The sequence below is a fragment of the Cheilinus undulatus genome, linkage group 9, assembly GCF_018320785.1.
Source record: "Cheilinus undulatus linkage group 9, ASM1832078v1, whole genome shotgun sequence".
NCBI lineage: Eukaryota > Metazoa > Chordata > Actinopteri > Labriformes > Labridae > Cheilinus > Cheilinus undulatus.
Window position 1 is genome coordinate 7,860,377 of NC_054873.1, and position 26,475 is coordinate 7,886,851.

Genomic DNA, 26,475 nt, shown 5'->3' on the forward strand with positions numbered 1-26,475 from the left:
AAAAGACTATAACTAAAACTAAATTAAAAAGTGCTTTCAAAATGAACACTGCTTGGTTATAGTAGTGGCATTAGCCTCGGAGATTTGTGGAAACTGTGAGCCACGTCTGTGAGGACTGGGACTTCACATCCCTTCTTCAGGACATTTCTGATGGAGGATAGCAGCTCACACGCGCCTGCCAGACTCAGAGGTGTGACTGCAGCCAAAGATGCATCGACTAAATACTGACTTAAAAGGGTGAATATTTCTGCAGTCACATATTTTACATCACATACTTTTATTTTATTGACATAACTTTGTAGAAATCTGTTCTCTCTTTGCCAAATTATATTGATCGTGATTGATTAATAAAATCAATAAAAGGGTTAAACATCCAAGGGGGAATACTTTTATATCACTGCGCTTTCACTGATCTTTAGAGGGCAGTATTGAGCCATCCAAGCAGAAATACAGCAGAAAAGAAGACTTTGAAATCGGCTAAAATGGACTCCAAAATGAAGGGGGCGGTAATGCACTTAAGTAATTGATGCAAACTGCTGTAAAACCAGAAGAAGAAGAAGAAGAAGACTCACATGGAGACAAAGTTGCTGCAGGTTGTCTTATCCAGAGCTTCTTTAGAGTGGGTTTTAAAGGGGACACTTAAATGCATGAGTATATACATGTATTTAAGTTTTTCAGCAGTACTTTAAAGTATACAGTAATGTAGATTAAGTTCAGTAAAAGGTGATAATGCAACAATTCTGGATGCCGAATGCCAACCGCACAAAGAAGAAGCTTTATCAGAGTTCAAGGTGATTTACATTCACAGGTAAGACTGCGCTGAGCAGTTTAGAAATACCACAACTGTCAAGTCTGTGCAGATACATCAAGGTATTTTTATGAAAGCTGGGAGCACCTACCCTCTTCACTTCATGAGCTGTTTGAGTCCTTTAGGCCTAACAGATACTTTAACTTATCCCATTTGTCTTTAAAAGCCTGAAGACTTTATTTGAAACCAACAGTTTGTTCATTTCTGCTTTAGGACAAACTTTTAAACACATTTCATGGTGATACTTTAATCATTGCACCTAGGAAATCCCAATCCCTTCTTTGAATCTGTTAACACTCCTGAGTTTCACTGTGGCGTTGAAGAGGCTGAGGTCAGATGTCTAAATTCTGATTTGTTATTTCAAGAGGCACCAAAACTCTCCTCTTCAGACGCTGAATTCCTCTGAAGCTGTCCTGGATTTCGTTTGTGAAGTGGACGTGGCTCCGCCCATCAGTGGTGCTGCCAGGCAACACCATTTAAAACTCAAGGTGAAGCTTTGTGGATGCTTCCTACAGGAATGCATCCTGGGAGATGTGCATTTTTTAGGTACTCAGGCTTCTAGTTGGACTTTTAATTTAATTCATTTGGTCATGTGTGATGCTGAAGGATAAATCCTCCAAACTTCTACCCTTTAAGCTCCTTTAATCACGTTTAGTCTGTTGTATTTGTTTGAACACAAAAATGCTGCAATTATGTTTGTTGTATGCATTGCCAAATAGGATAAACAAGAACATTTTAACATCTGGTGTTAAAGATGCACCTTTAGTTCTGTTAATTTTCTAGGTTCAATTTACTGGAGTGATAAATATGCCTACATAGAAAGCTACATCAAATATATATTTATTTATGATCCTGCATCACTTATAATACACCATGCACATTCTTCCATTTGCAGTATTCTACTGCACTTGGGCTTTTTTATTTGAATAGCTTCTGCAATTTTCTGTCCAATATAAATGGTGTTAGCTTTTTGTTGGTTTTCCTTGCCAGCCACCATAGTATGGTACATTATCAGCCAAATACTATTGTACTTTACGTGCAATCACTGAGCCAGGTAGTGGTTGGGTTTACTGCTGATCCAGTTTTTAATTGGACAGAGATTTATTTTTAGGTTTTATGCCTTTATTTGGCTAGGACAGCCTGAGGGCCACATCAGGCCCCCAGATGATTACTAAGGTCTGAAAATGGCATTTGATAGGGGAATAAATCCCCTGTTTCATCACCATGCATTACAATATTTTCCGATATTTTAAATTCTGTCATGATAAGACCATTTTTTATCTAAACTTATTTCACAATAAAAGAAAACTACTACTACTTTTAGAAAAATAGATGCAGCATAGCATTTCTAGCCTGAAATAAATCACTACATACTTTATTGAAATAAACTTCAGCATAAATTAAATTTGTCCTGTTTGATCCTGTTTACCCGATATTTAGATTTTTTTCAAATTCTATAAAAAAGTTTAAACATTGCACAGACCTACCTCAAAGTCTGCATCTTGGTGAATGTTTTGCTCTGCAAAGATGAGCATATCTGCCTTATTGCAGCTCAGTCTGTTTCCCTTCTTATCCAGGATGTAAAGCAGCTCCGTCTCAGCACTGGTTGCAGGTATAAAAGTCAGTTGCATGTAGAGCTGCGCTTGTGCACTTTCTTTGACATCCTTATCAAAATAACAGTCTTTGTACCGAGGATCTAAAAAGGAAGCAAAGCAGAAGAGTGGATCAGCTTCTAATAGCGTCTTTGTTGTTTTAAAATGATGTTCTATGACCACCTCCCTGTGTAAAAGTTGTTTCAGGGCTCTGACTGAGGGGATCACATCAGCAGCTGATCAATCCTTGCCCTTACTTCTCTTGTCAGTTGATAAAATGGAGAGAAAATTGTGACATTTTCAGCTTTTCCCCACTGCTGTGGAGTTTAAGTTGTGGGGAGATGGAAGGTGGAAGCATATGTTGTAAGAGTTAATTTTTGTTTCAAGAGGCTTTGCATCCTGTTAAACGTACTGTTCCACCACGTCGAGACGTCCTGCCGCAGCCTTTTGGTTTCATTCCTGACATCACCTGCACAGCCTGCAGGCACGAGTGAGAACTGATAATGTATCATGTGGAGAGCCATTTAGAGGGTGTGGCTCACACGGCCAGATCTCACCAGACCGCTGTCATTGCTTTTGTCATATTTTAGCATTACCTGTCATGACAGAATGCACTTTAGGTTTGTCCATTTACAATGTTTGAGACACATCGGCTACTGCCTTCAGCGCATGTCCCATTATTTTCTGATGGGCCGTTGACACTGAAAGGATGACCCGATGTTAGATAGATGAATTGGTGCATCATTAGTTGAAACAAAATTACAGCACTCAATATTCATTATTTTTGGGGTGTATTTTTCTGCATTCAGGCAGTGTTTTTCACCTGTATCTGGCAACACTGTGCATGAGCTTGCCTCCTGATCTCTTGCCTCCAGCTGCTTAGGGCATTGCAAAGGAGGAGAGAGCTTGCCGTTGGATGGAGCCAGCTACAATGCATGCAACTCTGCAGACATGGAGTATGTAGAATTTGCAGGTTAATCTAGGGCTGACATCAGAGATCAGGAACTGTCTAGTGCCCAACTTAAATAAATGAAACACTGCTTACGAGTAACTCTGAATGATAATAGGATGAAGCTTGTGCAGGTTAATTTGTGCTGAAACTGAAAGCAACTACAGAACACTTGACTTCCATGACCTTCGTGGTAAAACAAAACCTTTTTTTCCCCAGAGTTTCCTCTAGACTGCTGTGAAATTGTTCATTGTTGCTTGAGTGCACCTTAATTTGTTCGTGCCACACAGGACGGCAGGAGGTCGCTCTGTGTGGGTCAGCATTGACTCTCAAATAAACGCTCAACAGCTTCTTTTTGTACCAAGACATTCAGCCTTGATCGCACATTGAGAGTATTCAAGGCTGCAATTATTTTTTTTTATCCCATAAAGTGAGAGATGAACAATGCTGATTAATTTTCATCTACAGAAAACGAACATTTTTAATCCTTTTCTGCTGCTAAAATAGCTCTGCAGTTTGGTGTGCAGCGGCTCGTTGGACAGAGAGAACTGGCTTTGAAAAAAGGAATGAATTAATGAAATGTGGTGATTAAAATTTGAGCAGCCACAGTCTTGTTAGTTTCAAAGGGTGTTTTTATTAAGCCTGCTTTTTTTTTATTTGTGTGGGTATATGTGAGTGTGTGTTTTAGTGGGACAGACTGATGCTCTAAAGGGTCAGGGATGGTTCCAGCAGAGAACTGTCTATAACTTTTCACGCAAGCTAGTACCTCTTTACTGAGGGGGCCTTTCCTGACACTAAGACAGGAAGAGAAACAAAGTCAAACTTTATAGATTTGATGTAATGTCATGTAATGTAACAGAGCAGTTTTGTGATTGGACGATTGTGAAAAGGTGAAGCCGAATTGGACAAAGAAGCTCTGGATAATGTCCAAAAGAATGAGATCATGGGTGCAAGCAGTCAGAGGAGATTCCCTGAGGAGGGAGTCTGGGTTCAGCTTTAGGGATAGGGTGAGGCGCTCAGACATCTGGAAGGATCTAGAGTGGAGCCGCTGCTCCTTTATGTCAAAAAGAGCTGGTTGAGGTGGAGCATCTGATCAGGATGCCTCCTGAGCGCCTCCCTGTGGAGGTCTTCTGGACACGTCCAACTGGGAGGAGACCCCGAGGGAGACCAAGAACTTGCTGGAGGGATTATATATCTCCTCTGGCCAGGGAACGCCTCGGAATCCCGGAACGTTGCCGGAGAGAGGGATGTCTGGGTTGACTTGCTTTGCCTGCTACCAACGCGACCTGACCCTTAACGAAAGAAGATTGATAGATTGACTCAACCAGTTTGAAACCTTCCTCTTCTTGCCCCTGATGAACTCCTTTGTTATTTTGGCAGTGTGTGTGTGTGTGTGGGTGTGTGTGTGTGTGTGTTTGGGCACCGGTACTGTTTTAAAAGGAATAGTATATCAACAGCAGATTATTTTGCCTTTATGAGGTTGGTCTGTTGTTCATTTAGACATGATTCTATGATTTTATGTCTTCTACCATGACTGAGTACATTATGAAGTTAAAGGGTTAATGTTTGCTGCAAAGGATGTGTGTTTGGTGTAAAATTTTTGGCTTTTTACCTCAGAAGTTAACCTTTCTTTGTCAGTGGCACCCTAGCAGCTCTGTAACCCACTAATCTTCTGATGACCATGTAGTTTATACCACAGAATGATGTTATTAAATCAGCCTAAATTTGTATGCAAAAATTTTTACAGACGTTATTTATTCTAATTGAGATAAAGTGTTTAAATTTCTAGAGTACTTCCATTTTATTTAAAGTTTGGTGTAAAATATATAAGTTCCACCACTGAACAGTAGGGTGCACACAGTTTAATGGTTAAATTTGTTCATCCAATTAGCCGGTGCGAGATTTACGAGTCGGTTAAACTAATTATCTATTTGTGTTAACATTGGCTTGAAATCCTGGTCTACAGTGCTCTTTTAAACTATAATGAACCTCCAGCCAGCAGAGGCCGCTGTAGCTTCAGTAAATGGCCGCTGCCTTCCTGTCTGAGCTTCCCTTGGAACTTTAGCGCAGGGGTTCTCAACGCTGGAGTCGCGAGACACTGAGAAGGGTCTCCAGATGCCTTTAAAAAACTAAGAACATTTTTGAATTACATCAGTTTTACCAATTGTAACATATTTTTGCAACTTTAACCCCTTTTTTTTTTTAAATCAATTTTAAACCCTTTCCACTGCTGTCTTCTGCCTGTTTTTGCCACTTCTAAACAAATTCTTGCAACTCTCTGCCTATTATTGGCTCTGTTGACACATTATTGCCACTATTAACCCCTTTTACCACTTTTTTAGCCACATTTTTGCCAGTTTCTGGTGTCTTCTGCCTCAGCTAACCCTTTCTTGCTGGTTTACATCAATTTTCATCCCATTTCACCAAATGTCTACCTATTTTTGCCACTTTAACCCCATTTCAGCCACTTTTGAATCCCCTTTTACCACCTAATATGCCCATTTTTGGTAATTTTTTTGTTACTTTTGTCTAATTTTTTGGCCTTTTTTTAAACCATTTCTGCTACCTTTAAAATCTAATTTTACCACCTTTCACACAATATTTTTCCATTATTAACCAATTTCAGCTATTTTTAATTCTGTTTTTAATGTGCATGGCTGTGTTCAACCACCTTCAGGTACAGTGGGGGTCGCCGGTCATTGGCACCTTTATTTTGGGGGTCGCGGGCTGAAAGGTTGAGAACCCCTGCTTTAGCGCACATAAATATGAGAAGCTTAGTGATTAGCATGTAGTGGGAACTGGGTGGTATGGTAGATTTTTACATAATAAATGGAAATAAAGTGGTATGTAGGCTGTCGAAGGTTGAACTCATGTATAACTACTCAACCGAAGTGAAAAGAGGACACATATCAAAGCATGATTTTTATCCGCAAGGGGAACAAAGGCTGGCAGAGCTAGCTGCTAATGTTAGCTACACTCTACGCGATATATCAGGCTCACATCACACCCACTAACACAGTGACCCTGTGACAAGTATTTTCTTTAGACTAGTTGGTCAAACAGAATCTAATGTTGAATTTGGCTGAATGGGGAATTAGACGCCTAAGAGCATCCCTACTGAGCAGAAGCTGCGGCTGAGCAGTGTTGAGTAAAGATCATCTCTTTATTCTTACAAGTATTGACTAACAACAAAAATGTGGGGAAAAAGAGAGAAAAGCTCTTGAAAGAGATCCGGCTCCCACCCATCCATCCATTTTCCACTCATCCGGGACAGGTCGCGGTGGCAGCAGGCTAAGCTAGGTGACCAGGACACCCCTCTCTTCAGCAACCCTTATCCTGCAGGATACTGAGGCGTTTACAGGCCAGTAAGAATAAACAGCATAAGCTGTAGCCTCTAGTGCTCACTTGAAAAGAGTCAGCTCTTTTATGACTAACATATCACTACTTTTATTGTTGGCTATTTTGGCTTCACTTCCAGGCAGTTGTTTTTCTGTCCGTCCTAATATACAGCCTGTGGTACACACAGCAACATCTGTTTAGTTCATTCATAGCTGTGTCATGTTTTTTCCATTGTCTCTTTATAAAACCATTGAGGCCAGCTTTATTTAACCCCTGTTTACTGCTGCGCCTGTTAACACACTCGTCTGTTCTTCAACAAATCATCCAGGGTCTATAATCACACAGTGCTCCCCCTCTCTGCTCCTCTGAGCCCCTCTCCCCATTAACAGGCCACCGCTGCAAGCCTCCTCCATTTAGGCCCTGCAGTCGAACCAACCAACCCCCCCCTTCATCCACCGTACACGCACGCAGTCTCCTCTTTCCTCTCTCTCCACGCAGCATCTCGGAGGATTTGTGGGGAGATTGTTTCTCCTGCAGACGAGCGGCTGTATTTGTTTTTTCGCTCTGGCTGCCTGTAGCTGCAGACAGTAGCCGACCGCCGGGCGGACTGTGTTAACTGTCTGTGTCCACAGTTCTGACGGAGTGGATCGTGTAACTAAAGATCTGTGGCCTTTAGCTTCCAAACGTCTGACAAGGCTGAGTGTGTTTGACACTGTTTGGGATTGGCAGGAGCAGCTCCGGGTCTCCAGGGTGTTTATATTTTCAGTGACATGTGTCATAATTTCTCCCAAACTGTGCTGGACGGGAGAGGATGCCTGTGGCTTCCACATTCAGATTGAGTCTTTTTTAGGGGTTTACACAGAGATATAGCTATGATTTCTTTTGTATTTGATTCCAGTTAAATCAATTGAAGTCACGGTTGATCTCAGTCTCATTCTGCAGCGGTAAAGTAAACACAGAGAAGGTGTCATGTATGTGACCTCGCGTGTCCTGAAGTGACACTCCTGGTTAAACATTAAGGCTGATGGTTGATTGAGTTTGCCCTCGTGGAGGAGTGAGTGTAGGAGACTGTGAGAGACTGCAGGTATTTTTGTGACTTGTATTGGCAGCAATTATAGCCTCGAGTCTTTTTGAATATGTGCAAAAAGCACACGGGGGATTTCCTGCCAAACTGCTTTGTAAATCCTCTGAAGCTTGGTGGGGACTGTTGGTGCACAGCCATTTTCAGGTATCTCCAAAGATGTGCGATAGAGTTTAAGTCAGGACTCTGTCTGGGCCTCTCTAGGACGTTCACAGAGTTGTCCTGTGTTGTCTTGGGTCATTGTCACATTGGAAGGTGGACTTTTGGTCCAGTCTGAGGTCCCAAGTGCTCCATTCAGCTTTCCCTCTAACCTGCCCAGTCTCCCAGTCCCTGCTGCTGAAAAACACCCCCACAGCATGATGCTGCCACTACCATGCTTCACTGTTGGGATGGTATTGGGCAGGTGATGAGCAGTGCTTAGTTTCCTCCTGATATAAAGTTTAGAATAGAGGTCAAACAGTTCCATCGGGGCTTCATCAGACCAGATAATCTTGTTTCTCACTGTCTCAGAGTCCTTCAAGTGCTTTTTTTTAAACAAGCAGGCTTTCATGTGTCTTACACTGAAGAGAAGCTTCCTCCCTTCCCCCCTTCCTCCCCGATTGCTCAATTTGGCCAGGTGACCAGCTCTTGGAAGAGCCCTAGTTGATGCAAAACTTCTTCCATTTGAGAGTTATGGAGGTCACTGTGCCCTTGGGAACTTTAAGTGCAGCAGGACTTTTTTGTAGCCTTTCCCAGATCTGTAGCCTTCCAAAGCTGATGGATAGGTCAGACTCTATGTCTGTCATCAGGCAAATCCATGTTGCAAAGCTCTCAACTTTAACATTTGTGGCAAACCAGTTCAGACCAATCAACGCCATTAGAGGAGAAGGACGCAGTAGCTGTGGGCGGGGTTTAGTTGTAGTGTGAGCCGACAGCAACTTCCTTGTTACTCATGGTTAGCTTGGTGGAGTATAGCGGCGGTTTTCTCACAGCTTGACCACATTTCTTTGAACAATAAAGAGCAGGAAACAACATTGAAAGCTTTTCATGGCAGACCTGCTTCGGCATGAGTTTGCAAGAGTTACGGGGAGTGGTGGATGTAGTGTGGGTCTGTAAACAACGGGAGCTGGTGGAGCGGTTAGCTCAGCTGTAGCATTGTTATAGCGGCAGTTTAATCAGAACTGGAGCACATTTCTTTATTAGAACAAGTGCAAAGAGCCACACTGTAAGCTCCTCTTGGCGGAGAAGATGTTCTTGCTCCTTTCCCGACCGGCCACAGCGTTTAATCCACATCATAATCCACAGTTCCTAAACTACAGTAGCATTTACTGGTAGGTTTGTTGCAGAGCTGCGCATGCCTGCTACTACGTCACATGTTTTGTTGCTCTAATTGGCCCGTGATGTATGTGACAGACAGAGCATTTGCCCAGTCACCTTCCTGGAATTTTTGAAAAAGTTCTAACCTACCCAAATGCCTTGATAGCAATCTTTCCCAGATGAATGTGAAATATCCATACAATGGATAAATAAAATGGTCTATCTGGTGTGTCAGGTTACCAGATCTGTGCCTTGCAATGTAAAAAAATTCCCACTCTTATAATTTTTTTTTTTTTTTTTGTGCTGTAGTAAATAGCCTTTTTAGTAATTTAAATCCTTTTTGTTGAAAACAGTATTAAAATGGGTTAATAATGGTGCAAAAGGTGGTAAATTTGAATTTTAAAAGTACCAGACATGGATTAGAAGTGGCAAAAATTGGATAAAAGTGGCAAAAAATAACCCCAAAAAATGTTTAAAGTGTCAAAAACAGGCATAAATGGTGATAAAAGAGGATTAAAAGTTGCTGAAATGGATTTTAGTTGGCAGAGTGGGAGGAAAGTTGGTTAAATTGGATGAAAAATTGATATACTTTGGATAAAAAAGGGTTAACCAAAAAAGATAAATAGGCAGAAATTGGCAGCAATGGGTTAAACTGGCAAAAATGGGCATATGACTCAGTGATGTGTAATGTGGTTAAAATGAGCAAAATGGAGGCAAAAAGTGATAAACAATGGTTAATAGTGGTTAATAATGGGTCAACAGAGACAACATCAGGCGTAAAGTGGCATGAATTAGTTTTAAAGTGGCAAAAACAGTGGTGGAAAGGGTTTCAAATTGACAAAAAAAAAAGGGGTTTAAGTGGCAAAAATTGGTGGAAAAGGTGGTGAATTTGGATTTTAAAAGTACCAGACATGGATTGGAAGTGGCAAAAATTTGATTGAAGTGGTAAAAAATAACCCACAATTTAGTTTAAATGTCAAAAACAGGCATAAATAGTGATAAAAGAGGATTAAAAAGTGGCTGAAATTGATTTCAATTTGCAAAAAAGGGTGGAAATTTGGTTAAATTGGGTGAAAAAATTTATACAAACTGGAAAAAAGGGTTAACTGAGAGTGAAAAAAAGGCAGCAATGGGTTAAGTATTATGGTTAAATATCATTTAGTGAATTTAGTAAAATGTGGTTAAAATGGGCAAAATGGGGGCAAAAAGTGTTTAAAAAAAAACTGGTTGATAGTGGCAATAATGGGTCAGCAGAGACAACATTTGGTGTAAAGTGGCATGAATTGGTTTAGAAGTGGTGGAAACAGTGTGAAATTGACAAAAAATGGCTTTAAGTGGCAAAATTGATGGGAGAGAGTGATGAAAACAGGTTAAAATCAGGCAAAATTGGTGTAAATTGGCAACAGTGTAATTTTAAAAATATTCCTTGTTTTTTTTGAAGGCCTTGGGGTCAGGCCCGGGGTCCCGACCCCAACGTTGAGAACCACTGCTATAGAGAGGGGTGAACCTTTCCACATCATGTCCAAACAGTTTAATTTGGCACATGTGGGCTCCAATCAAAGTGTAAAAAAATCTCAGCAAAGATCCAGAGAAATGGGAGGAACCTGAGCTACATTTAAAGTGTTTTTGCAAAGTCTAAACATCCATGTCTATGTGATATTTCAGTTTTTTAATTTAAAAACATGTGCAAACATTTCTCAGCTTCTGTTTTCACGTTGTCCTGATGGGGTAAAGAATGTAGAAGAATAATCATGAAAATGAATTTCTTCTATTGTGGTATCAGGCTGCAACATAAATTGAAAAAAGTGAAGGTGGTCTGCTTCATGTTTCAGACTTCCTCTGTAGCCATCTTAAAAAGCTCCATGCAAACTTCGTGTTGTTCATCTTTCTGCATAGAACGTCTCTGTTGTTGCTCGGCAGAGAGCGCTGAAGCCTCTGCCTCCTTCTCTCCCCGTTCATCCTACAATGGCAGCATCATTACATCTGCATGTAAATTCCTCTGAGCGTGGCTGAGTTTGACCGCTCCTCCTCCTCCTCATGTACCCTGGCACCAGCCGCTGTACTCAGGACTATTCCAACCTTTTTCTATTCGTCACTTGAAGTCAGGATAGTCTTTCATTAAGGGGGGAGGAGAGTGATTCTGTGTGTTTGCGTCTATGCTAGTCATTTTAACAGAAGATGACCATAGACTATCCTAACCTGAAGAGCACAAACACTTTTACCTTCTAACATGATGAAGCGTCTTCTCCCAAGATTTCCCTGAGAATCACCAAACAAGGTAAAGACAAGCTGTAATTAACGCGGAGCACTTGACAGATGTTTTTTAAATACAGTACAGTGCTTTTTTCCCCCTCCATCAAAAGCCAGCCAACAGCAGCATTGAGGGCAGATCTGTGTGATTCTCCAGCAGATGAAAGTGAATATGTAATTAACACGCTGTAATTGCTGGCAGTCTCTCTTCTTTTTATTTCAAGATGAAATGATGCGAGCACTCTCCCCGGCCAAGGTCAGAGGCCCGAGCCTATGAGATGCATTTTTAATGCAGAAAGACAGAATGTGAACATATGTGACTGGAAACTCGCTGTATTTTAAACATCCTCCTCTGCTGCTGCTCCTCCTGTGAAATCAATTACTCAGTCAAAAAAATCACTGCGTAGCATCTTAATGCTGCATTATTTATTATTTTCAATTTGTCATTAATATGAAATGTTTTTTCTTTCAGTTTGCAGAGTCTCAGTCCAGAGGATTATTGTTCATTTCCTCGACTTCCAGCATAATTCAGTAGCCAGACCACAGCTAGAACACACTCTGCTTTACATAAAAGTAAATGGGCTACCTCTGCCTCATGTGCTGACGTGGTTCTGTGGCTCATTTTTCATTTTAAAATTGTTGCAGCGTTACCGCCATGCTCTATAAACGCTCTCCCGACCGCCGCTCCGCTCCCTGCAAACAGCATCACAAGCCTTAAATGGACATCAAATGAGAGCGATTTAGCTCCACAGAGGGTTTCTACGAATCCGTGCTGGCGAGGACAAGACAGCATTGTTGGACGCTGAACACCCTAAAAAGAGTGCGGTGAGTGATGGAGCTGTTCGAGCGTCTCCCCGCCGTTGACATCAGATTAAGTCAGGCTTTTGGGGGCCCGTCCGGTGCTGGCTGCACGGATGACCTCATCAGATGTGGCTTGGGCGGTTTGGCAGCGGGGGAGCGTGTGTAAGCTGTGGCAGGAGATGACAGAAAACACAGCAGAGACATTTGGTGCATGCTGGTGCAGACACTGGCAAAGGGCTGATGCTTTATGTGATGCAAGTCTGCAGGAGTAAGACTTTGGACACACACAGGGGTCTGAACCCTCAAAGAGCCATCCATAATAAAACTATTTTATTTCCTTATTGATTGCAAGATAAGTAGTGAATAAATGGTGGGAAAAGGTGCACAACTCAACATTTAATACAGACAGTCATATAAAATATACATAATAAAAGACTCTTAAAGCAGAGTAGGCAAAAATGGATAAAGTACGGCCCTGTGGTTAGGCCCATCTGTGTGGGTGGCCTGGGTGGAAGGCTATCCTGTGGCCCTATCCCATCTGATACCCCCTGTTCCTCCAACCCAGCGCGTTCTCGCCACTGAAGAGGGCACTAAGTTTCGTGTGTTTTTGAGGGCACTTAAGACATGTTTATATGTTATACAAATGGCACATCATATAGCCTTAAAACAGACTAACCAGACAGACTACTCAAGTTAGTTTGTAGTTAGGATCAGCATCCACAAGAACTGTGTAGATTCAACGTAGGACTGTGAAGAACACACAGAAATAAATAAAGTTTAGTGTGTTTTCTTCACCCAAGAAGGCAGTTTAGAGTGTTTTGCGAATGAGGAGGTTACTTAAACACGCCTTTTTGCCACCAAAGTTGGCAGTTTATCATGTTTCAACCAGCCAAGGGGGCAGTTTAGCGTGTTTTTTCCACCCAAGAGGGCATTTTAGTGTGTTTTGCCAACCAGGAGGGCACTTTAGCATGTGTTTTGGCTGCAAAGAGGGCACTTTAGCACAAATTTTGGCTCTTGAGGGCACTTCAGCGTGTGTTTTGGCTCCAAAGAGGGCACTTTAACGTGTTTTGGCTCCCAAGAGGGGCCTTTAGCATGCATTTTGGCTGCAAAGAGGGCACTTTAGCACACATTTTGGCTCTCAAGGGCACTTCAGCGTGTGTTTTGGCTCCAAAGAGGGGCCTTTAGCATGCATTTTGGCTGCAAAGAGGGCACTTTAGCATGCGTTTTCAAATATTGGGCCACAAAGGGGTGCGACTGCCCCCCCTGCCCCCCCTCTGTGCACACCACTGCAACTAGGTGTCTGAAAACAAAATGGCGGCAAAAGTCCTGAGTCCTTATTGGACATACATCTATACCTTTTATTTTACCCTGTGTTACTGTGATACATTCAGTATACGTTTCAACAAATGTATCTCCTCTTCTTACAATAAATGGCTACTTTTTCCATTATAATGCAGTAATTTGACAAGTTCTCTGGAAAATTGGTAAGAATGGACACATAATGATGGGGAGGGTATAAATTTGTCAGTTTTGTCCCTTTTCTTTTTTTCATATCAGGTGTTTTGGTCCAATCATGTTCCAAACTGCAACACACTGAAAATTTGGAAACTTGGGTCGCGATCTGTCGTAACATAGACTGGTGGGTCCTGAGGCTGAACCAGTTGAGAACCACTGATCTACACAATCTAGAAATGCTGCTGTCTTCTCTGGGCTGCAGCACCTTAAAAAACAGACTGAGACAAAATGGAAAACTGTTCTGTGGTCAAATGAATCAAGATTTGAAATTCTTTTTGGAAACACTGATGCTGTGAAGGACCATCATGCTCGTTATCAGTGCACAGTTTAAAAGCCTGCATCTCTGACGGTATAGGGTTGCATTAGTGTCTATGGTGTGTCCAGGTGCTGAACTGGTCTGCCTGCAGTCCAGACCTTTCACCAATACAAAACAGCAACTGCAATCCTACATCAGACAAGAGGGGGACACCATTCCTCTCCCAAATTCCTGTAGCTGGTCTCCTCACTTCCAAGACATTTACAGACTGTTGTTAAAAAAGAGGAGATGCTACACAATGGTAAACATGGCCCTGTCCCTACTTTTTTGAGATGTTTCCCCCATCAAATTCAAAATGAGAATGTTTTTCATGAAATGGTAAAGTGTTGGAGTTTCAAAAATCGTAAAACGTGGTTGTAAATAAGGCTAAACAACCGTGTACTAATGCAACTCAGTTTACCACTGAGGTGAGTGAAGAACACTATGGGCTGTAGTCTCTGTTAACAGGCAGATGATCTCCAGAAAGCTCAGTGCGCTCAGTTCACAGTGATGTCTGCACACCTACTCCTCATCCTGACTTCTCTTTTGTCATTAAGATCTCATCCAAGCAGATTTATGACATTTACACAACTCAGAATTGTAGTTTAAACTTTAAAATAACAGGCAGCTTTATAAAAACTTACCAGAGTCAATGGGACAGGATGGACCTGAAGGAAAACATGCACAGCCTTGGGAGGGTGGAGCCAGATTATTTGGGACTGATCTAAGCTCTAATATCAAGGTGAAACTTTAAGATTTCAAATTTATTTCCTTATTTCTGCTTTTGTCTTCAAATTTTTAAAGAAAATTTCCAAAAATAGAAACAAAAATCCTCAGCACAGTGATGCCTGGCCCTATTTTTACATCACCAACCTGCAGCACATCTGAGAAAAGGTTCTTGTAAATGCTGTACAGTAGCCACTCTACAGCTAGGCCTGTCACAGCAAAGAATAGGTGACAGGAAATCTTCATCCACGTCTAGTCTGTCAGAGCTTGGAGATGATTAATTATAGTTGTGAAGTACTTTTTCCTTCATGTAGATCAACTGTGTCTTTAGAAATTAGGCTCCCCTTCCCTTCCCCTCCCCTCCCCCGCTCCGAGGCCTGAATCCTGCACGCCACCCTCTTCACATAATGAAGAGACAGCGGGTGTCATGTGTGGACTCGGCAATCTGCTCCTGACATGAGAGTTAGAGTATTAAATGGACTAACTGCCAGCTTTGCAGCGGAGGAACACCGGAGCGTGAGGCCAATGATTACCTCCGCCCCAAACAAAAATGACATTTGTCTGACAATAAAATTGGATACTAACCTGTCTGAAAGCAGTCTCCATTTGCCTAGAACAAACATCGGCAAACAGTTTGACACACTTTCCCCTTGAATGCAAAGAGACGGCGAACCATCCTTTGGCTCACGGTAATGGCCCCTCATTGTTGGCCGCAGAGGATGTGGCGCTATTCATACCGGTGGATGATTGAAAAGAAAATTGAATCCCTTTTGATGTGATAAATGTGTCTATTACTGCATTTGCACACAAAATGTCGGTGGAAATTATAGAGGGGAGGCAGGGCTCAGAGGAGAAAATACATAGGGATGGCATATTGGCTAGCTTTGATTGGTGCTGAAATATAAATATACTGTACCGGTGGATGTAATGAGTCCAAGCTCCCTGATTTTTCCACAGGAACTTCACAAATGAAAGGCCTTGACAGCCCCAATTGTAAGACTATATAAAAAGGTTAAATGTCTGCATGGCTCCCTTTCCCTTTTTCTCTTCACAGAGCCATTTGATAAAGGACACCAACAACTGTTTGCCTTTAATAAAAGGGGAATTTTCTCTTTTCAAAAACTTCTGAAAGACAGCAGGAGCCTGAAGGAAGAAAGGAGACGTGCTTTTTTAGTGGTGCATAAACGCTTGTACTGTGAAGGACAAACTCATTTGAAATTGTTAAGTTAGTTGATGAAATAATTTCATTAATACGTGTTAAAAGTTTCTCTTAACAGGAGAAAAAAATTCTCGTTTTTAGCCATTAAGGTTAAAAATTTAAAGCAGGAATATCAAAAAGCCATTGAAACTTTGGGCCAAGTATTTTTGTCCATTGGGCATGCACAGGAAGCCCAGACAAGCCGAGGTTAATCAGAAAGTTTTGGTGGACCAGGCGCCTTAGAAAGAAAAGGATGGAAATAAAACTCAAGCCAAATTAACTTATTTCAGTTAAATCGATTTAATGCTCTTTAACTGATTTTTAAAGCCTGTATGAGATACCTATATTAGGCCAGATGATAGTCAGGGCCAAAGGCTGTTCTTAAGTTATTCATCCATTTTTGTGAATACAGTATCTCAGGAGCGCTTTGAGGAATTTCCTTCAAACTTGGCACACATGTCCAATCAAAATCAAGGATGCACTGCTCTGATTGCAGAGGCCAAAGGTCAAGGTCATTAGCCTTCATGCTTAGCAGCACTTGTGAGTGTGAAACATTACAAAAACTCTGCTGGATTCTCTTCAACTTCGACTTACAGGATGAAGTGATTAAATAAGATTTCCCACAAATACTGACAGTTTATGGAATTACAAAATACATCAAAGGATTCCAGCAGATAAGAAATATGTAAACAAATGTATATAGGCTACTTTTATTTACAGCAAATGCAGTATTTACTAGTGTTGTACTCAAGACCACACTATCTGAGACCAAGACAAGACCAAGACTTTTGGGGTTGAGACCAAGACAAGACCAGGACCATTAAAATCAATTTTAAAAACCCATGGCAAGGTTTGAACAGTTAAAGAGTATCCTCTCTTTAATTTTAGTTTCTTTTTAAAAAAAATCTGACAGATAAAAACAAGCTGTCAGCAACTCTTTCAAAGCACAACATGCAAAAATCTCAAATCTTGACAAATTTATTCAAATAACTTCTTATAAAAAATAAATCCTTGTATTTAAAAACTACTGACAAGTCCAGAATTATTTTAAATATCTGAAAATTAGATGTTTATCTAGATTTGTCAGGGGAATGAGGCCTAAATCGTTCAGAGGTATTTCTGACCAGAAAAAAGATGGACTGATGTCCGAGTTTTTGCAGGTGTAGCTTCTCCTCATTATCTCATTAATGAAGTGGAAGAATAGCAGATCAGTGCTGGTCTCGATTGGTGTTGATGCCAGTCTGAGACTGAGACAAGACAGAGTAAAAAAAAAAATTTAGGACAAGACCAAGACATTCAAAATGTGGTCTCAAGACCAAGATCATTCTTGAGTACTACAACACTACCATTCACATGAGATTCAAGACAGTCTGGCTGCAGACCATTCATTTGAGACACCATTTATCTCAGAACAGAAATACAGGCAAAACTTTTTTGAAAAAAAAAAAAAAAATCAAAATAAACTTCTGTTTAGGGTAAGTGTTCAGGTAACAGTTAGGATACCAGAAGTTAAAAGTTAAAAACCTGACCTGCACAATGTGTAATAAAACCGAGTAAACAGGATATGTGTATCCTCCATGAAAATATTCTAACACGGCAAGCATAGTTTATGTAGCTCCGTTAGCTGCATAAGCCACGTAGATAAGATAAGATATACTTTATGGTCCCCGAGGGGGAATTTGCCTTTGGCAGTAGTGCAACATACACCACTTGAAACATACACCGACGTGCATTCTTCAAGATTTAAGAATATAAGTACAGAGTCTGAAAATACCATATAAAGGGCCAAAAACATCAGACATTATAAGAATTCTACAATAAATACTAACAATTCCAACTTCCATATTTCAAAAATTCAACAAATATACACTCAATAAAAGGAAATTACAAATTACCAGCTAGACTACCTATCACACAGAGTGCTACGTAGCTTATGTAGCTACAAGAAGCTACATACTACATATCTATGCAGCTAAGTTAGCTTGAGCTATGTTTGCTAAAGCTCATGTTGCTGTCGATGATTGAGCTACATAGCTAAATCTAAGCTGTAAGGCAGCTATGTAAGTTACATAGATATGTTAGCTTTAGCTAAAGCTCATGTTGCTAAAGCTAACTTAGCCACAATGGCTACATGTAGTACGTAAACCCTCAGGGGAGGCTGTGCACATTTTACGCAGTTTTTCATTCTTCATTTTGTGATATTTTGGCTGTGTTCACAAATATGGCATGAATTTTGGCAAGATTGTGTATTTTTATTTGGTTTCGTTATCTCCAGCTCAGCTCCTATAGAAATGTCAAAAGTACACTGTTTGCAAGTAAAAGTTACACTCAAGCTGTTAAGCACAAAAAATTCACCATCGAAACGCATTCAAAATGCAATTTTTGATCTCACTTCCATTAAAGCATAAGATATGCATTTATTATATCTGGATGTCAATCAGGGCTTTTGTCTTGGAATTGATCATTTTTACTACTCTCCACCAGATGGCGTCATTTTGAGCATGTTTGGCATATGGAGAAAAAACATGCTAAACTTGCCAAAAAAAACCCCAAAAAAACAATGTATAACTAGAAAAGCACTCGGAGAGCGCAAAGGGTTGAAATGAGTGAATATTTGATATCAATAATTAGGTCAGTTGTAGGTGAAAAACTGGCTCAATGACAGTAGAATAAAATATTAATGTATATTATTTTTTATAGGTATTGAATACAAAGGACATTTTTGTGCATAGCAGCTTGAGTGTGACTAATACTAAAACAATCCCAAAGGGTTAATTATGTAGCTAGCATAGCTTTGTTAGCTTCAAAACGATAAAGTGAGCTAGCTGCTTCTAAAAGTAGCCTATACATGATTTATACATAATTGCACGTCTGGCCTTTTTCCTCTATTTTATTTATGAAATGTTTCTTATTCTGTAATGTTTACAATGTAGCTTTATCATGAATATAACTTCCAGGCTTTGTTTGGGAATAAAGCTGAATCAGAAATAAAGAATCTAAAAGTGGAAACACATTGTACCCGCGAGTTATTACGGCACTTTCTTGTCTAAGAAAAACGGCGAACGAAGATGAACAGTCTGTGAGAGGGGCTGTCAGAGATATACGGTCTGCAGCCAGACCACTCTCATGGGATTAGTATTACCTGAGGACCTCTGGTAATTCGTGATAATCATGTGGGACATCTGTGTTTTTAATGTTGTATAAATCAAGCAAGTTTGTTTTTTGTGGAGTAAAAACTCCAGGGCAAATTACCTACCATATTTAAGCATACCCCTAGTTTCACAGGTAATACTAATCTTGTGCGAATGGGCATCTGTGCATTTTAAGTTTTTTATATGTGAGGTTTTTTTTTTTACAGTTCGTGCAACATTTTCAGCTGATTTTTCTAATAAAAAAACAAATAGAGGCTGCTTAGGACTGTCAAAGTTTTGACACAGCTAGATTATAAGTAGAGCTTTTCTTTCAGTTCATTTTACCCCATGTTTGCAAATAGCCAAATTTTGCTCAATTTATTTATCTTAACTCTACTATTCAAACTTATATGTGTGCACCACTGCTCTCTAAATACCAACAGTACTTCTGCTCTGCCTCCTACAGCTTCTCTTTACCTGTGCCCGATCTCAAATCAGTATCATCTAGCCGTAAATTTAATGCATAACACAGTTTATGTTAGGAAATCTGTCGCTTAACATTCAATGATTTGGCTACAACAGCTGATCAGTGTGAGGAGGGCTGATGTTATTGTAATGATCCTAAATCAATCAAATGCAGGATAACATTGACAGCAACAGCTACATAAACATGGTTAAAGACGACAGGAAAGGTTCATATTGAACATGAAACGTCTCTCTTCTCTCATACATCAACGTGGGGGACGTTGCGATGCTCAAGGTTTCCTCTTCCTCTCTGATCAGCCATCAATATAACCTGACACGCCAGATGGATTTGTTTCACACATCCATCTGGAAAACCTTCAATACTAAGTGTTTGGAAAAGGGCAGAGGAATTGAAAAAAAAACTCTGAGGGTGATTGGATGAACGTTCTGTCACATCTTTCCAGGCCAATCAGAGCGTGACGTAGCCGCGACCGAGGTGTGCATGCACAGCTACGGAGGAAAAACGCGAACCATGGCGACTACAGACATGTCAGTGCACGACTTTTGTCGTTTTTGAAAAGAAAACAACTCACTGCTGTTCTTTGTTCTTCTTTTAACAAAGAAATGTCGTCAAGTTCTTATAAAACTGGCGCTTTAGCAGCATCCATACTGTCTTCTGTCCTCTTGTTGCTACTTGCTTACGTCACGACTATGCCGCGCCTGAAAGTACTGACCCTCGACGCTGATTGGTCCTGTCACTTTCTAACCGGGCCCAGACAGTTCAGATGGAGCTGTGTAAGATGGATTCGCCAGTGAGAAACACGGAAACGGGCATAACCATCTGCTTTACAAGGTTACTATCAATAGGCACAGGTGAGAAGTGACCTCGATGCAAGGGGCGATCATTCACTAGTTTATTGATCATGGAGAGCCTGCTACAGATGATAAAAATAGAATTCAAATAAACACCTTATGTTTTTTGGGCCTTTATTTGATAGAGAAGGACAATGGATAGAGTAGGAAACTGGTATGAGAGAGGAAAGGGTCACAGTCCGGATTCGAACTAGGGGTGCGCCTTAAACCACTAGGCCATCTGCACCCCCTCATGCATATATTTAAATACAAGTTCAGTTGGCTATTTTCGATAAAGAGTAATCTGAAAAAAAAAAATAAACATAAACTTTAGCATAAAGGAGGATTTTTTAAATAAGAAAATAAAGTCTACACATTCTCATGAGTTTGGAGGTAACTCTGAGTCTTGTTTAAATGGATGAAAGCTGGAAGATATAGATGTGAACAAACAACCAGCTCCTATAGTTTATAGACTGTTATATTCCCCTGGCCATTATTCTGTCAGAAATCCTTTGTTAACCATAATAAATGCTTTTACTGGCATTAGAGTACAGCATTCTTCAGAACTAGCGGACAACTGTCTAAAGAATGCATCATAACCATTCACATTGTTACCATCTCACAACACACAATCTGATTTTACTCAGATTCTTTGAATAACTTTCTTACATAGAAGATTGAAGTATCAAGGCCATTCTCTTTACAATGTTGAAGCCCTGATTCCCATTATAGATCTGCATCAGATGCACCCACAGCTGAATGTACACAGTCTGAGTCAGACTGCAGGGTTTATAATTACATCACACATGATCATTTCCCTCTCTGTTTCACAGCTCATATCTTTGATTCTATATGATTCTAAAGTTGTAATCAGAGCCTGTATAAATTTTACGCTATACTTTGTGACATTAAGAGGCTATTTGTTGCCAGCTTGAGCTTTATAATAAAAACATCACATTTTTCCAGTGCTGCAGCAGCTCTTAAATTGCATCCTCAAGCATGGCTGAGATTCTATTGACATTCCATGCACTTCAAATGATCCAAGCAAAGATGCACTCAGAGACCATCGTGCACAGTGTGCACACTGTGCAGCTGCATAGCTTAAACTTTGCTTTATAAATGTCTGAAGGTAAAACACCACTTTAGTCTGGATTTGAACAACTCAACCACCACTGAAAATTAATTTTGTCGACTCAAGCGATCCCTAGATTTTCTTTAGTGCATTCATTTAGTTGAAATTTCTGAAAATATTAGTTTGTACACAGTAACCCCTGGATGGATTGGTGAGAATAATGTGGAATATACAGGAAAAGATGGTACTGTTGTAAAAATACAATTTTTTTTCCTAGTGCTGTTTGACACAGCAAAGAGTTTTTAACACGGCTTTTCCAAATATCCCAGTGTTATTTTGGATGCTGACAGTATTAAACTTAGCACACAGAAACAAAATTATTTCTAATAGTCAGTTGTGTCTCTTTTTTGCTGGATAACATCCTACAGTCATTTGTTGTAGTTTTAGTCTCAGACTCGTCTCCTGAGGAATCCCAGCCCGTTCTTCTTTGGCCAATCTCTCAAGCTCCTCCAGATCTGATGCTCGTCCTCGGTCTTCACTTAACTCCGATGGGACTCAAGCCAGGGCTTTGTGCAGGCCAGTCAATAATGTTCACTTTGGTCTCCTGGAGGTAGTTCTTCTCCAGGAGACACATGTATTGGGTCGTTGTCATGTTGGACGGCAAAGCAACGACCCAGACTCAGTTTTGCTGCTGACTGCTTGAGGATTTCTTTTGAACACTTTATATACCCTTCTTTCTTCATGATTCCTTCCAGCTCTATATTTTCCACTTCCATAGTATCCCTACAGCATAATACTCCCACTGCCGTGTTTCTCTTTGAGGATATTGTTTTTTGGGCCTGTTCTTTCTTTCTCCAAACACAAGCAATGAAAGAGCTCTAGTTTGGTCTCATCTGATTAAAGGACATGCTTCTAGTATGATAAAGATTTCATTGAACAGCGTTAAGGACAGTTGTAGCTGGGGGGATGCCGAGCAGTACGACACACTGTCGTCAGGGCGATTTATACTTTTTTTGACACATTTTGATAATGTGTCTTCCTTCCTGATTTCTTGTTTTTCTGCATATTTATCATGCTTAAATGTTCTAGATTGTCAAACACATTTTTATATAAGACAAAGATAACCAGAGTAAATAACAAAAACAGATTTTAAAGGATGATTTCATTTGTTAAGGGGAAAACATCATCCAAACCTACCTGTCCATACGTGCAACATTCACACATCCATCTGGAAAACCTCCCATAGATGGGGTTTGGGAAAGGGCAGAGCCTTTGAAAAAGACTTGAATGGCGATTGGTGACTGTTACATCTTTATCAGAACAACAAAAAAAGTGAAGATTAGACACTTGCTGAACATAATTTTCGCAAGAAAAGAACTCAGTGCCGTTCCTTGTTCTTATTTCAACAAAGGAATGTCGTCAGGTTCTTATAAAATTTATTCTATAGCAGCATCCACACCTATCTTTTTCACCAATAACTCTTGTGGCTGCTGCTTATGTCATGAATCCGCTGCACCCTCAAGAACTGCCTTCTACTCCTCAAACAACACTGATGGGTCACTCTCTTACAGGACCCCGTCTGTTCAGATGGGAGCTTTGCAAGATGGACTCACCAGTGAGAAACACAGAAACGAGTGAATCCATCTGAAATTCAAGAACAAATGAGAAACAAAGTCATTGACATCTATCAGTCTGAAAAAAGGTTGCAAAGCCATTTCTTAGGCTTTGTGAATCAGTGAACCATGGTGAGAGACATTATCCACAAATTGGGAAAACTTGGAACAGTGGTGAACCTTCCCAAGAGTGGCCCCAAGAGCGCATCAACGACTCATCCAGGAGGTCACAACAGAACCCAGAACAACATCTGAAGACCTGCAGGCCTCACTTGACTCAGTTAAGGTCAGAGTTCATGATTCAACAAGAAGAAAGAGACTGGGAAAAATGTTAAAGTTCCAACCACTGACCAAAAATAAAACAAAGGTTTGTCTCACATTTGCCAAAAAACATCCCAATGATCTCAAAGACTTCTGGGAAATATTTTGTCATCCAACAAGACAAAGGGGGAACTTTCTGGATGATGTCCATCCCAACTATCACAGCATTTCATAAAGAAAACATCACTCCAACAGTCAAACTTGGTGGTGGTAGTGTGATGTCTCGATCTGCTTTGCTGCTTCAGGACCTGGACTACTTACTTTTGTGATGGAACCGTGAATTCTGCTCTCTACCAGAAACCCCTGAAGGAGAATGTCTGGCCATCATCTCATGACCTCCAAGCTCAAGCACACTTGGACACTGATCGGAAACACACCAGCAAGTCCACCTCTGAATGGCCTGAAGAAACAAAGCAAAATGAAGGCTTTAGAGTGGCCTTGGCACAGTCCAGACCTAAATCTGTTCGAGAGGCTGTGGCATGACCTTACATAGGCCATTCATGCTGCAAAACCTGCTGATGGGGTTGAATAAAAACAATACTGCAAAGAAGAGTGGGTGGCATAACCAGTTATTAGGTTCAGAGGGTAATTACTTTTTCACACAGAGCCAGGCAGGTTTGGATGGCTTTTCTCAAACCCAAAATAAATCAGGATAGGGTCTAAAACTTATTCACAGCTTGTATATATCATTATCATATGTTAATATAATATATAAAGTCCATCCCTACTAGTACAACATTGAATTTGTATAAAACTTCCTTTGAAATTAATCCCCAAGGACCATCATTTTCAGTGACATGGACACCGGACTGATTTTTTTAATAATAGAACTTAAAGAGTATAACTTCCTTTTTGATCACTTTTCTGGTGCAGTAGTAGGAATATGCTTTAAAAGGAAAAACATGTTGACATTTTTAATTTGCTGTACTTTTCATATTGCCAGGGGAATTTTAAGATTTTTCTGACCTCTGCTCAATTCAAATGTCCTGCTATGATTTGCTCCATAAAAGGTACTGCCCAAGAAAATTAAAATCTAAATTCTGAATAGTGGGAAAGACTAGGCTCGTCTATCAGGCTCAAAAATAAAATGCAATAGATAAAAATCATTTTCTCTATTCTGCTTTTCTCCATCTTCTCTTTTTATTCCCACATTTGGCTGAACAGACAAAGCTCGTGTTTTGTTGCTCGACTCGGGTGAAAAAAAAAATTGTCTAAGCAGTGTCAAGGAGTCAAGAGAAACTCCAGCAACATTAACTCAGTTTTGTTACTCTGTCATGCTGTATTCAACACAACTGTTACTTTGTTGATCCTTTCATAAATGATTAATTTTCAAGGCTCAAAGGCCCAAAAGTTAATGTCTGCATTCTTCACATCAACAATCAGGAGAAAGAATTAAAAAAGGAGCCAGACGTTTAGCTAGTGAATGTTTCTGAAAAGCGTCAGAACAGTGTTTTAATGCACGCGTGGGTTATTGTCTGTGTCATCTCTTTCAGCCAGCTCTCTTGTTCAGCTTTATTTGAGAGGTACGCACGGCAAAGCAAACACTGACTCCTCTCCTCTATTCTCCAGCCTGACCCTTACATTTTTAATCTCCACACTCATCTCTCTTTCAATGCACAACATCTTTGATGATGAGACGCTCTTTGATGGCAGGCGGATTTCATTTGCGTCTAAAAGCTTGCAAAGTATTCGGTTCAAGATGATCACCGCGTTCGTGACTTCTAGGCAATTACTGTAATGATGCAAAATGGTAAACATTGGCCCAGCATCTAAATAATTTAACAGGCTGAAAACATGCTGCTCCAATGTTTGAAATTCATTTTGTGCTTACAGAATGATCGTGTTGAAACATTTCGTGGCATTGAGTTCGCATAAAAGGTCATGTTTGAATGAACTGATATTTAAATGGATCCTCTGGATATCGCCACGATTTGGGTTAGACAATAGACTTCAAATGTAGGGCTGCACACGGGCCTAATCTGAAGCATCTCAACATATTCACGGTACCAAAACTCATCTTATTGGCCTTGTTTTTGTTAAGTGCTTACTTTAAAGCTTGAACAAAGATCAATGAGGTAAACTGTGACCCAAAATCTGCATGAACACTGGATGACTTGCAGAGGGAATGTTGGCAGTGTGGTCTATGTTGAGATTAGAACAGTACCGCATGTAACAGTAAACTTGTTACAGTAAAGTTATCACCCCTTTTGAAGGGCTTACCCTTTTATGGATTTTATGAATCAATCACTGTCAGTATAATTTTGCTTTTTTGACAAAGGTAAAAAAGTAATTGCATAAATGTGTCTGAAAGGTCCAGTCATTAGTATTCCTGGCTACCATTACACCATGAAGACAAAAGAACACCCCAAGCAACTCAGAGAAAAGGTTATTGAAAAGTACAAGTCAGGGGATGGATATAAAAAAAAAAAATCCAAGGCTCTGAACATCTCCTGGAGTTCAGTTAAATCCATGGAAGAATTATAGCACATGTGTAAGTCTGCCTAGATCAGGCCGTCCTCACAAACAGTGCAAGAAGGAGACGAGTGAGAGAGGCCACCAAGACACCTATGACTACTCTGAAGGAGTTACAAGCTTCAGCAGCAGAGAAACTGCAACAACTGTTGCCTGGGTTCCTCACTAGTCAAAGCTTTATGGGAGAGTGGCAAAGAGAAACCCACTGTTGAAGAAAACCTTTAAATAAGTCTCGGCCAGAGTTCGCCAAAAGTCTCGAGGGAGACTTCATGGTAAAGTGGGAGAAAGCTCTTTGGTCTGATGGGGCCAAAATGGTGATTTCTGGTCATCAGACAAGTTGCTATGCACACTGCACATCACCACTAGAGATGGGCGATATCGATGTATTTTAATGTGGTACATTACCGATACTTTTTGAGGTAATTTTATTGATAGTGATACCCATTCTTTGAAGAAAGACTAAAATATTGGAGTCGCAAACTTTCAAAAGGTACACATTTCAGGCAAATAAAAGGATGTATTCAGGTCATTCAGGAGTTTATTTAGGGAGAAACTTAACATAAAAATGCCCAATTTCTTTTCGTTTTTAAAAATTCAGATAGAAGGGCTTTATTAGCCACTTATAGCCATGAGTTTCAAGCAAAAATGTAGAAATACAAGTCATCAAAGACTTTTAAAAAAATATCTATCTTTTTATGC

At 40.3% G+C, this 26,475-nt stretch overlaps 1 protein-coding gene across 1 annotated transcript in view; it reads left to right on the forward strand.

The window, feature by feature from the left end:
• Positions 1-573: 573 nt before the first annotated feature.
• Positions 574-26,475, forward strand: part of LOC121515220 (ethanolamine kinase 1-like) — a 90,295-nt gene continuing 64,393 nt past the window's right edge. The window contains exon 1 of the mRNA XM_041795873.1: positions 574-808. Coding sequence (XP_041651807.1) covers positions 752-808 — 57 coding nt within the window. The 5' untranslated portion in view covers positions 574-751. The remainder of the gene's footprint in view (positions 809-26,475) is intronic.